General features: G+C 53.3%; 1 protein-coding gene across 1 annotated transcript in view; it reads left to right on the top strand.

Annotated features, from left to right (window-relative positions):
• Positions 1–12,155, top strand: part of LOC129595176 (mucin-2-like) — a 71,757-nt gene that overhangs the window by 3,873 nt on the left and 55,729 nt on the right. Inside the window, exons 11-13 of the mRNA XM_055492100.1 lie at positions 132–252; positions 314–691; positions 840–2,758. Of these exons, the coding sequence (XP_055348075.1) occupies positions 132–252; positions 314–691; positions 840–2,758 (2,418 nt within the window). The remainder of the gene's footprint in view (positions 1–131; positions 253–313; positions 692–839; positions 2,759–12,155) is intronic.

Here is a 12,155-nt window from a genome sequence, read left to right on the forward strand (position 1 = left end):
GTGATGGATTAGAAGTTCTGAAAGAAAGCAACAATATGATTTTGAAAAAATTTATGTTTATGAAGACATTGTTTATAATTTATATTTATAATGATAATTTATAACTGACTGTGACTGACTGTGCGTTCTAGTAAAACAACGAAAGTTATGGCTGGCCCAACGTTGATCACTTCCAAGTTCGGTCAGATTGTCCCGCCAGTTATTGCGGCCTTCAGTATTGGGCCGATGAATGCCAAAATGTACCTGATTGATGTAAGAGTTTCATGCCAATAATTTCTATGGAAAATCTTTTAGCGTTGCAATTAATTTTTAGAGCTCTGCCACAGCAAACGTGAAGCAATACGAAAAGATCGATGTTACCTCGAGCTCTCCCTTACAACCTACTGCAAGCAAGATGCTTGAACAATTTTTCCCTAGTGGAAGCACAATTCCCAAACCACTGACAGCCGCTATGAGTACCTTTATTCCAGCAAGAGTCTACTTTTTCGGCGGTCTTCCGCGTACAGCAGCCATGTATTCATTTAATACAGCGACGGCAGCCTTCGCGTCATTATCTACCTCCTCGAATTTAGCTCAAAAATGGAATGTCGATGTTCAAGCAGCTACCATGCATTTTTACCCGAATAACGGGTCATATGGTTTCTTCGCATTTGGAAAAACTGACGCAGTCCAACTCAATTCCAATATAGAGGTAAGGAAATACATGATTTACAAGATAATCGTTTCCAATATGCTAACGCTAACTGACTACAACGTGACCTCAACTAGTATTGAATCTGAGGTTTGATTTCCTTGTAAAATTACTCTTCACAACAAAATATAATAAAAATGTTTAAAAGGTTTTCCAAGGCCCCGCTAGCAACGCTAACTGTCCCACATGGATGCCCGCTCTTCTCATACCAGCATGCTGCGGATCTGCGACCACAATCGCATCCAGCACTCTCAACACCATACCCGCTACGCCGACAACGACACCAACTACCACAATCACCACCACGCCGACAACGACATCAACTACCACAACGTCGACGACTACCACTACGTCGGCTACTACATCCACTACGACAGACACAACAACGCCGACTACCACGTCAACTACAACGGACACCACCACACCGACAACGACATCAACTACCACAGATACCAGCACGTCGACGGCTACAACCACGCCGACGACATCAACTACAACGGACACCACCCCGTCGACAACTACATCCACTACCACTGACACAACCACGCCGACTTCTACGTCAACTACTACGGATACCACAACGTCGACGGCTACCACCACGCCGACAACTACGTCAACTACAACGGACACCACCACGCCGACAACGACATCAACCACAACGGACACCACCACGCCGACAACGACATCACCCACAACGGACACCACCACGCCGACAACGACATCAACCACAACGGACACCACCACGCCGACAACTACATCCACTACGACTGACACAACCACGCCGACTACTACGTCAACTACAACGGACACCACCACACCGACAAGTACATCCACTACGACTGACACAACCACGCCGACTACTACGTCAATTTCTACGGATACCACAACGTCGACGGCTACCACCACGGCGACTGCTACGTCAACCACTACCGATACCACAACTACAACGGACACCACCACACCGACAACGACATCAACTTCTACGGATACCACAACGTCTACAGGTACCACCACGCCGACGACATCAACTACAACGGACACCACCACGTCGACAACTACATCCACTACGACTGACACAACCACGCCGACTTCTACGTCAACTACTACGGATACCACAACGTCGACGGCTACCACCACGCCGACAACTACGTCAACTACAACGGACACCACCACGCCGACAACGACATCAACTACTACGGATACCACAACGTCGACGGGTACCACCACGCCGACCACTACATCCTCTACGACAGACACAACAACTCCGACTACTACGTCAACTACAACGGACACCACCACGCCGACGACGACATCAGCCACAACGGACACCACCACGCCGACAACGACCTCAACCACAACAGACACGTCCACGCCGACAACGACATCAACCACAACGGACACCACCACGCCGACAACTACATCCACTACGACTGACACAACCACGCCGACAACGACATCAACCACAACGGACACCACCACGCCGACAACGACATCAACCACAACGGACACCACCACGCCGACAACTACATCCACTACGACTGACACAACCACGCCGACTACTACGTCAATTTCTACGGATACCACAACGTCGACGGCTACCACCACGGCGACTGCTACGTCAACCACTACCGATACCACAACTACAACGGACACCACCACACCGACAACGACATCAACTTCTACGGATACCACAACGTCTACAGGTACCACCACGCCGACGACATCAACTACAACGGACACCACCACGTCGACAACTACATCCACTACGACTGACACAACCACGCCGACTTCTACGTCAACTACTACGGATACCACAACGTCGACGGCTACCACCACGCCGACAACTACGTCAACTACAACGGACACCACCACGCCGACAACGACATCAACTACTACGGATACCACAACGTCGACGGGTACCACCACGCCGACCACTACATCCTCTACGACAGACACAGCCACGCCGACTACGACAACTACAACGGTTACGACATCGACGACCACGGACACGACCACCAGTACTGACACAACGTCCACGTCCACGGACACGACCACCAGTACTGACAGGTAACTTAGCGGCGACGGGACTTGTAACATTGAGATTGTGTTTCTGAGTGCGGTCGGCCGAATGGAATGTTTTGGAGAATAGCAAAGCCCCCGGTTTTAGCACGCAGGAAAGAGTAGGCAGTCGAGAACGGGTTGGGAGTCTGACATAACGCGCTTAGCTCCAAGAGGGTAGTGGATTAGTCGGAGCAGTGAGAAAAATCGTTGAGCACATGCTGGCCTAGCGCCAGCCGGTCTTAGGCTAGCAGCCAAAAGCATCATGATCACAGGGAGTGCTGACCGGCATGTTGTATCTTTGCTGCAGCACTACCGACACAACAACCACTCCCACCACGACAGACACGACAACAACCGCGACCAGTACTGATACGACAACGGACACTACCACAACTGACACGACGACAAGCACCGCCAGTACGTCGACGGACACTAGCACCGATACCAGCACGTCTACAGTGTCCAGTACGGATACTACCACTGACACGACATCGACGTCCACGGACACGACCACCAGTACTGACACAACGTCCACGTCCACGGACACGACCACCAGTACTGACAGGTAACTTAGCGGCGACGGGACTTGTAACATTGAGATTGTGTTTCTGAGTGCGGTCGGCCGAATGGAATGTTTTGGAGAATAGCAAAGCCCCCGGTTTTTGCACGCAGGAAAGAGTAGGCAGTCGAGAACGGGTTGGGAGTCTGACATAACGCGCTTAGCTCCAAGGGGGTAGTGGATTAGTCGGAGCAGTGAGAAAAATCGTTGAGCACATGCTGGCCTAGCGCCAGCCGGTCTTAGGCTAGCAGCCAAAAGCATCATGATCACAGGGAGTGCTGACCGGCATGTTCTATCTTTGCTGCAGCACTACCGACACAACAACCACTCCCACCACGACAGACACGACAACAACCGCGACCAGTACTGATACGACAACGGACACTACCACAACTGACACGACGACAAGCACCGCCAGTACGTCGACGGACACTAGCACCGATACCAGCACGTCTACAGTGTCCAGTACGGATACTACCACTGACACGACATCGACGTCCACGGACACGACCACCAGTACTGACACAACGTCCACGTCCACGGACACGACCACCAGTACTGACAGGTAACTTAGCGGCGACGGGACTTGTAACATTGAGATTGTGTTTCTGAGTGCGGTCGGCCGAATGGAATGTTTTGGAGAATAGCAAAGCCCCCGGTTTTTGCACGCAGGAAAGAGTAGGCAGTCGAGAACGGGTTGGGAGTCTGACATAACGCGCTTAGCTCCAAGGGGTAGTGGATTAGTCGGAGCAGTGAGAAAAATCGTTGAGCACATGCTGGCCTAGCGCCAGCCGGTCTTAGGCTAGCAGCCAAAAGCATCATGATCACAGGGAGTGCTGACCGGCATGTTGTATCTTTGCTGCAGCACTACCGACACAACAACCACTCCCACCACGACAGACACGACAACAACCGCGACCAGTACTGATACGACAACGGACACTACCACAACTGACACGACGACAAGCACCGCCAGTACGTCGACGGACACTAGCACCGATACCAGCACGTCTACAGTGTCCAGTACGGATACTACCACTGACACGACATCGACGTCCACGGACACGACCACCAGTACTGACACAACGTCCACGTCCACGGACACGACCACCAGTGCTGACAGGTAACTTAGCGGCGACGGGACTTGTAACATTGAGATTGTGTTTCTGAGTGCGGTCGGCCGAATGGAATGTTTTGGAGAATAGCAAAGCCCCCGGTTTTTGCACGCAGGAAAGAGTAGGCAGTCGAGAACGGGTTGGGAGTCTGACATAACGCGCTTAGCTCCAAGGGGGTAGTGGATTAGTCGGAGCAGTGAGAAAAATCGTTGAGCACATGCTGGCCTAGCGCCAGCCGGTCTTAGGCTAGCAGCCAAAAGCATCATGATCACAGGGAGTGCTGACCGGCATGTTCTATCTTTGCTGCAGCACTACCGACACAACAACCACTCCCACCACGACAGACACGACAACAACCGCGACCAGTACTGATACGACAACGGACACTACCACAACTGACACGACGACAAGCACCGCCAGTACGTCGACGGACACTAGCACCGATACCAGCACGTCTACAGTGTCCAGTACGGATACTACCACTGACACGACATCGACGTCCACGGACACGACCACCAGTACTGACACAACGTCCACGTCCACGGACACGACCACCAGTACTGACAGGTAACTTAGCGGCGACGGGACTTGTAACATTGAGATTGTGTTTCTGAGTGCGGTCGGCCGAATGGAATGTTTTGGAGAATAGCAAAGCCCCCGGTTTTTGCACGCAGGAAAGAGTAGGCAGTCGAGAACGGGTTGGGAGTCTGACATAACGCGCTTAGCTCCAAGGGGTAGTGGATTAGTCGGAGCAGTGAGAAAAATCGTTGAGCACATGCTGGCCTAGCGCCAGCCGGTCTTAGGCTAGCAGCCAAAAGCATCATGATCACAGGGAGTGCTGACCGGCATGTTGTATCTTTGCTGCAGCACTACCGACACAACAACCACTCCCACCACGACAGACACGACAACAACCGCGACCAGTACTGATACGACAACGGACACTACCACAACTGACACGACGACAAGCACCGCCAGTACGTCGACGGACACTAGCACCGATACCAGCACGTCTACAGTGTCCAGTACGGATACTACCACTGACACGACATCGACGTCCACGGACACGACCACCAGTACTGACACAACGTCCACGTCCACGGACACGACCACCAGTGCTGACAGGTAACTTAGCGGCGACGGGACTTGTAACATTGAGATTGTGTTTCTGAGTGCGGTCGGCCGAATGGAATGTTTTGGAGAATAGCAAAGCCCCCGGTTTTTGCACGCAGGAAAGAGTAGGCAGTCGAGAACGGGTTGGGAGTCTGACATAACGCGCTTAGCTCCAAGGGGGTAGTGGATTAGTCGGAGCAGTGAGAAAAATCGTTGAGCACATGCTGGCCTAGCGCCAGCCGGTCTTAGGCTAGCAGCCAAAAGCATCATGATCACAGGAGTGCTGACCGGCATGTTCTATCTTTGCTGCAGCACTACCGACACAACAACCACTCCCACCACGACAGACACGACAACAACCGCGACCAGTACTGATACGACAACGGACACTACCACAACTGACACGACGACAAGCACCGCCAGTACGTCGACGGACACTAGCACCGATACCAGCACGTCTACAGTGTCCAGTACGGATACTACCACTGACACGACATCGACGTCCACGGACACGACCACCAGTACTGACACAACGTCCACGTCCACGGACACGACCACCAGTACTGACAGGTAACTTAGCGGCGACGGGACTTGTAACATTGAGATTGTGTTTCTGAGTGCGGTCGGCCGAATGGAATGTTTTGGAGAATAGCAAAGCCCCCGGTTTTTGCACGCAGGAAAGAGTAGGCAGTCGAGAACGGGTTGGGAGTCTGACATAACGCGCTTAGCTCCAAGGGGGTAGTGGATTAGTCGGAGCAGTGAGAAAAATCGTTGAGCACATGCTGGCCTAGCGCCAGCCGGTCTTAGGCCAGCAGCCAAAAGCATCATGGTCACAGGGAGTGCTGACCGGCATGTTGTATCTTTGCTGCAGCACTACCGACACAACAACCACTCCCACCACGACAGACACGACAACAACCGCGACCAGTACTGATACGACAACGGACACTACCACAACTGACACGACGACAAGCACCGCCAGTACGTCGACGGACACTAGCACCGATACCAGCACGTCTACAGTGTCCAGTACGGATACTACCACTGACACGACATCGACGTCCACGGACACGACCACCAGTACTGACACAACGTCCACGTCCACGGACACGACCACCAGTACTGACAGGTAACTTAGCGGCGACGGGACTTGTAACATTGAGATTGTGTTTCTGAGTGCGGTCGGCCGAATGGAATGTTTTGGAGAATAGCAAAGCCCCCGGTTTTTGCACGCAGGAAAGAGTAGGCAGTCGAGAACGGGTTGGGAGTCTGACATAACGCGCTTAGCTCCAAGGGGGTAGTGGATTAGTCGGAGCAGTGAGAAAAATCGTTGAGCACATGCTGGCCTAGCGCCAGCCGGTCTTAGGCTAGCAGCCAAAAGCATCATGATCACAGGGAGTGCTGACCGGCATGTTGTATCTTTGCTGCAGCACTACCGACACAACTACCACTCCCACCACGACAGACACGACAACAACCGCGACCAGTACTGATACGACAACGGACACTACCACAACTGACACGACGACAAGCACCGCCAGTACGTCGACGGACACTAGCACCGATACCAGCACGTCTACAGTGTCCAGTACGGATACTACCACTGACACGACATCGACGTCCACGGACACGACCACCAGTACTGACACAACGTCCACGTCCACGGACACGACCACCAGTACTGACAGGTAACTTAGCGGCGACGGGACTTGTAACATTGAGATTGTGTTTCTGAGTGCGGTCGGCCGAATGGAATGTTTTGGAGAATAGCAAAAGCCCCCGGTTTTAGCACGCAGGAAAGAGTAGGCAGTCGAGAACGGGTTGGGAGTCTGACATAACGCGCTTAGCTCCAAGGGGTAGTGGATTAGTCGGAGCAGTGAGAAAAATCGTTGAGCACATGCTGGCCTAGCGCCAGCCGGTCTTAGGCTAGCAGCCAAAAGCATCATGATCACAGGAGTGCTGACCGGCATGTTGTATCTTTGCTGCAGCACTACCGACACAACAACCACTCCCACCACGACAGACACGACAACAACCGCGACCAGTACTGATACGACAACGGACACTACCACAACTGACACGACGACAAGCACCGCCAGTACGTCGACGGACACTAGCACCGATACCAGCACGTCTACAGTGTCCAGTACGGATACTACCACTGACACGACATCGACGTCCACGGACACGACCACCAGTACTGACACAACGTCCACGTCCACGGACACGACCACCAGTACTGACAGGTAACTTAGCGGCGACGGGACTTGTAACATTGAGATTGTGTTTCTGAGTGCGGTCGGCCGAATGGAATGTTTTGGAGAATAGCAAAGCCCCCGGTTTTTAGCACGCAGGAAAGAGTAGGCAGTCGAGAACGGGTTGGGAGTCTGACATAACGCGCTTAGCTCCAAGGGGTAGTGGATTAGTCGGAGCAGTGAGAAAAATCGTTGAGCACATGCTGGCCTAGCGCCAGCCGGTCTTAGGCCAGCAGCCAAAAGCATCATGATCACAGGGAGTGCTGACCGGCATGTTGTATCTTTGCTGCAGCACTACCGACACAACAACCACTCCCACCACGACAGACACGACAACAACCGCGACCAGTACTGATACGACAACGGACACTACCACAACTGACACGACGACAAGCACCGCCAGTACGTCGACGGACACTAGCACCGATACCAGCACGTCTACAGTGTCCAGTACGGATACTACCACTGACACGACATCGACGTCCACGGACACGACCACCAGTACTGACACAACGTCCACGTCCACGGACACGACCACCAGTGCTGACAGGTAACTTAGCGGCGACGGGACTTTGTAACATTGAGATTGTGTTTCTGAGTGCGGTCGGCCGAATGGAATGTTTTGGAGAATAGCAAAGCCCCCGGTTTTTGCACGCAGGAAAGAGTAGGCAGTCGAGAACGGGTTGGGAGTCTGACATAACGCGCTTAGCTCCAAGGGGTAGTGGATTAGTCGGAGCAGTGAGAAAAATCGTTGAGCACATGCTGGCCTAGCGCCAGCCGGTCTTAGGCCAGCAGCCAAAAGCATCATGATCACAGGGAGTGCTGACCGGCATGTTGTATCTTTGCTGCAGCACTACCGACACAACAACCACTCCCACCACGACAGACACGACAACAACCGCGACCAGTACTGATACGACAACGGACACTACCACAACTGACACGACGACAAGCACCGCCAGTACGTCGACGGACACTAGCACCGATACCAGCACGTCTACAGTGTCCAGTACGGATACTACCACTGACACGACATCGACGTCCACGGACACGACCACCAGTACTGACACAACGTCCACGTCCACGGACACGACCACCAGTACTGACAGGTAACTTAGCGGCGACGGGACTTGTAACATTGAGATTGTGTTTCTGAGTGCGGTCGGCCGAATGGAATGTTTTGGAGAATAGCAAAGCCCCGGTTTTGCACGCAGGAAAGAGTAGGCAGTCGAGAACGGGTTGGGAGTCTGACATAACGCGCTTAGCTCCAAGGGGGTAGTGGATTAGTCGGAGCAGTGAGAAAAATCGTTGAGCACATGCTGGCCTAGCGCCAGCCGGTCTTAGGCTAGCAGCCAAAAGCATCATGATCACAGGGAGTGCTGACCGGCATGTTCTATCTTTGCTGCAGCACTACCGACACAACAACCACTCCCACCACGACAGACACGACAACAACCGCGACCAGTACTGATACGACAACGGACACTACCACAACTGACACGACGACAAGCACCGCCAGTACGTCGACGGACACTAGCACCGATACCAGCACGTCTACAGTGTCCAGTACGGATACTACCGCTGACACGACATCGACGTCCACGGACACGACCACCAGTACTGACACAACGTCCACGTCCACGGACACGACCACCAGTACTGACAGGTAACTTAGCAGCGACGGGACTTGTAACATTGAGATTGTGTTTCTGAGTGCGGTCGGCCAAATGGAATGTTTTGGAGAATAGCAAAGCCCCCGGTTTTAGCACGCAGGAAAGAGTAGGCAGTCGAGAACGGGTTGGGCGTCTGACATAACGCGCTTAGCTCCAAGGGGGTAGTGGATTAGTCGGAGCAGTGAGAAAAATCGTTGAGCACATGCTGGCCTAGCGCCAGCCGGTCTTAGGCTAGCAGCCAAAAGCATCATGACCACAGGAGTGCTGACCGGCATGTTCTATCTTTGCTGCAGCACTACCGACACAACAACCACTCCCACCACGACAGACACGACAACAACCGCGACCAGTACTGATACGACAACGGACACTACCACAACTGACACGACGACAAGCACCGCCAGTACGTCGACGGACACTAGCACCGATACCAGCACGTCTACAGTGTCCAGTACGGATACTACCACTGACACGACATCGACGTCCACGGACACGACCACCAGTACTGACACAACGTCCACGTCCACGGACACGACCACCAGTACTGACAGGTAACTTAGCGGCGACGGGACTTGTAACATTGAGATTGTGTTTCTGAGTGCGGTCGGCCGAATGGAATGTTATGGAGAATAGCAAAGCCCCCGGTTTTGCACGCAGGAAAGAGTAGGCAGTCGAGAACGGGTTGGGAGTCTGACATAACGCGCTTAGCTCCAAGGGGTAGTGGATTAGTCGGAGCAGTGAGAAAAATCGTTGAGCACATGCTGGCCTAGCGCCAGCCGGTCTTAGGCCAGCAGCCAAAAGCATCATGATCACAGGAGTGCTGACCGGCATGTTGTATCTTTGCTGCAGCACTACCGACACAACAACCACTCCCACCACGACAGACACGACAACAACCGCGACCAGTACTGATACGACAACGGACACTACCACAACTGACACGACGACAAGCACCGCCAGTACGTCGACGGACACTAGCACCGATACCAGCACGTCTACAGTGTCCAGTACGGATACTACCACTGACACGACATCGACGTCCACGGACACGACCACCAGTACTGACACAACGTCCACGTCCACGGACACGACCACCAGTACTGACAGGTAACTTAGCGGCGACGGGACTTGTAACATTGAGATTGTGTTTCTGAGTGCGGTCGGCCGAATGGAATGTTTTGGAGAATAGCAAAGTCCCCGGTTTTTGCACGCAGGAAAGAGTAGGCAGGCGAGAACGGGTTGGGAGTCTGACATAACGCGCTTAGCTCCAAGGGGGTAGTGGATTAGTCGGAGCAGTGAGAAAAATCGTTGAGCACATGCTGGCCAGGCGCCAGCCGGTCTTAGGCCAGCAGCCAAAAGCATCATGGTCACAGGGAGTGCTGACCGGCATGTTCTATCTTTGCTGCAGCACTACCGACACAACAACCACTCCCACCACGACAGACACGACAACAACCGCGACCAGTACTGATACGACAACGGACACTACCACAACTGACACGACGACAAGCACCGCCAGTACGTCGACGGACACTAGCACCGATACCAGCACGTCTACAGTGTCCAGTACGGATACTACCACTGACACGACATCGACGTCCACGGACACGACCACCAGTACTGACACAACGTCCACGTCCACGGACACGACCACCAGTACTGACAGGTAACTTAGCGGCGACGGGACTTGTAACATTGAGATTGTGTTTCTGAGTGCGGTCGGCCGAATGGAATGTTTTGGAGAATAGCAAAGCCCCGGTTTTGCACGCAGGAAAGAGTAGGCAGTCGAGAACGGGTTGGGAGTCTGACATAACGCGCTTAGCTCCAAGGGGTAGTGGATTAGTCGGAGCAGTGAGAAAAATCGTTGAGCACATGCTGGCCTAGCGCCAGCCGGTCTTAGGCCAGCAGCCAAAAGCATCATGATCACAGGAGTGCTGACCGGCATGTTCTATCTTTGCTGCAGCACTACCGACACAACAACCACTCCCACCACGACAGACACGACAACAACCGCGACCAGTACTGATACGACAACGGACACTACCACAACTGACACGACGACAAGCACCGCCAGTACGTCGACGGACACTAGCACCGATACCAGCACGTCTACAGTGTCCAGTACGGATACTACCACTGACACGACATCGACGTCCACGGACACGACCACCAGTACTGACACAACGTCCACGTCCACGGACACGACCACCAGTACTGACAGGTAACTTAGCGGCGACGGGACTTGTAACATTGAGATTGTGTTTCTGAGTGCGGTCGGCCGAATGGAATGTTATGGAGAATAGCAAAGCCCCCGGTTTTTGCACGCAGGAAAGAGTAGGCAGTCGAGAACGGGTTGGGAGTCTGACATAACGCGCTTAGCTCCAAGGGGTAGTGGATTAGTCGGAGCAGTGAGAAAAATCGTTGAGCACATGCTGGCCTAGCGCCAGCCGGTCTTAGGCTAGCAGCCAAAAGCATCATGATCACAGGAGTGCTGACCGGCATGTTGTATCTTTGCTGCAGCACTACCGACACAACAACCACTCCCACCACGACAGACACGACAACAACCGCGACCAGTACTGATACGACAACGGACACTACCACAACTGACACGACGACAAGCACCGCCAGTACGTCGACGGACACTAGCACCGATACCAGCACGTCTACAGTGTCCAGTACGGATAC

This window comes from Paramacrobiotus metropolitanus, unplaced genomic scaffold (genome assembly GCF_019649055.1).
Source record: "Paramacrobiotus metropolitanus isolate TYO unplaced genomic scaffold, Prichtersi_v1.0 Parri_scaffold0000003, whole genome shotgun sequence".
Taxonomy (NCBI): domain Eukaryota; kingdom Metazoa; phylum Tardigrada; class Eutardigrada; order Parachela; family Macrobiotidae; genus Paramacrobiotus; species Paramacrobiotus metropolitanus.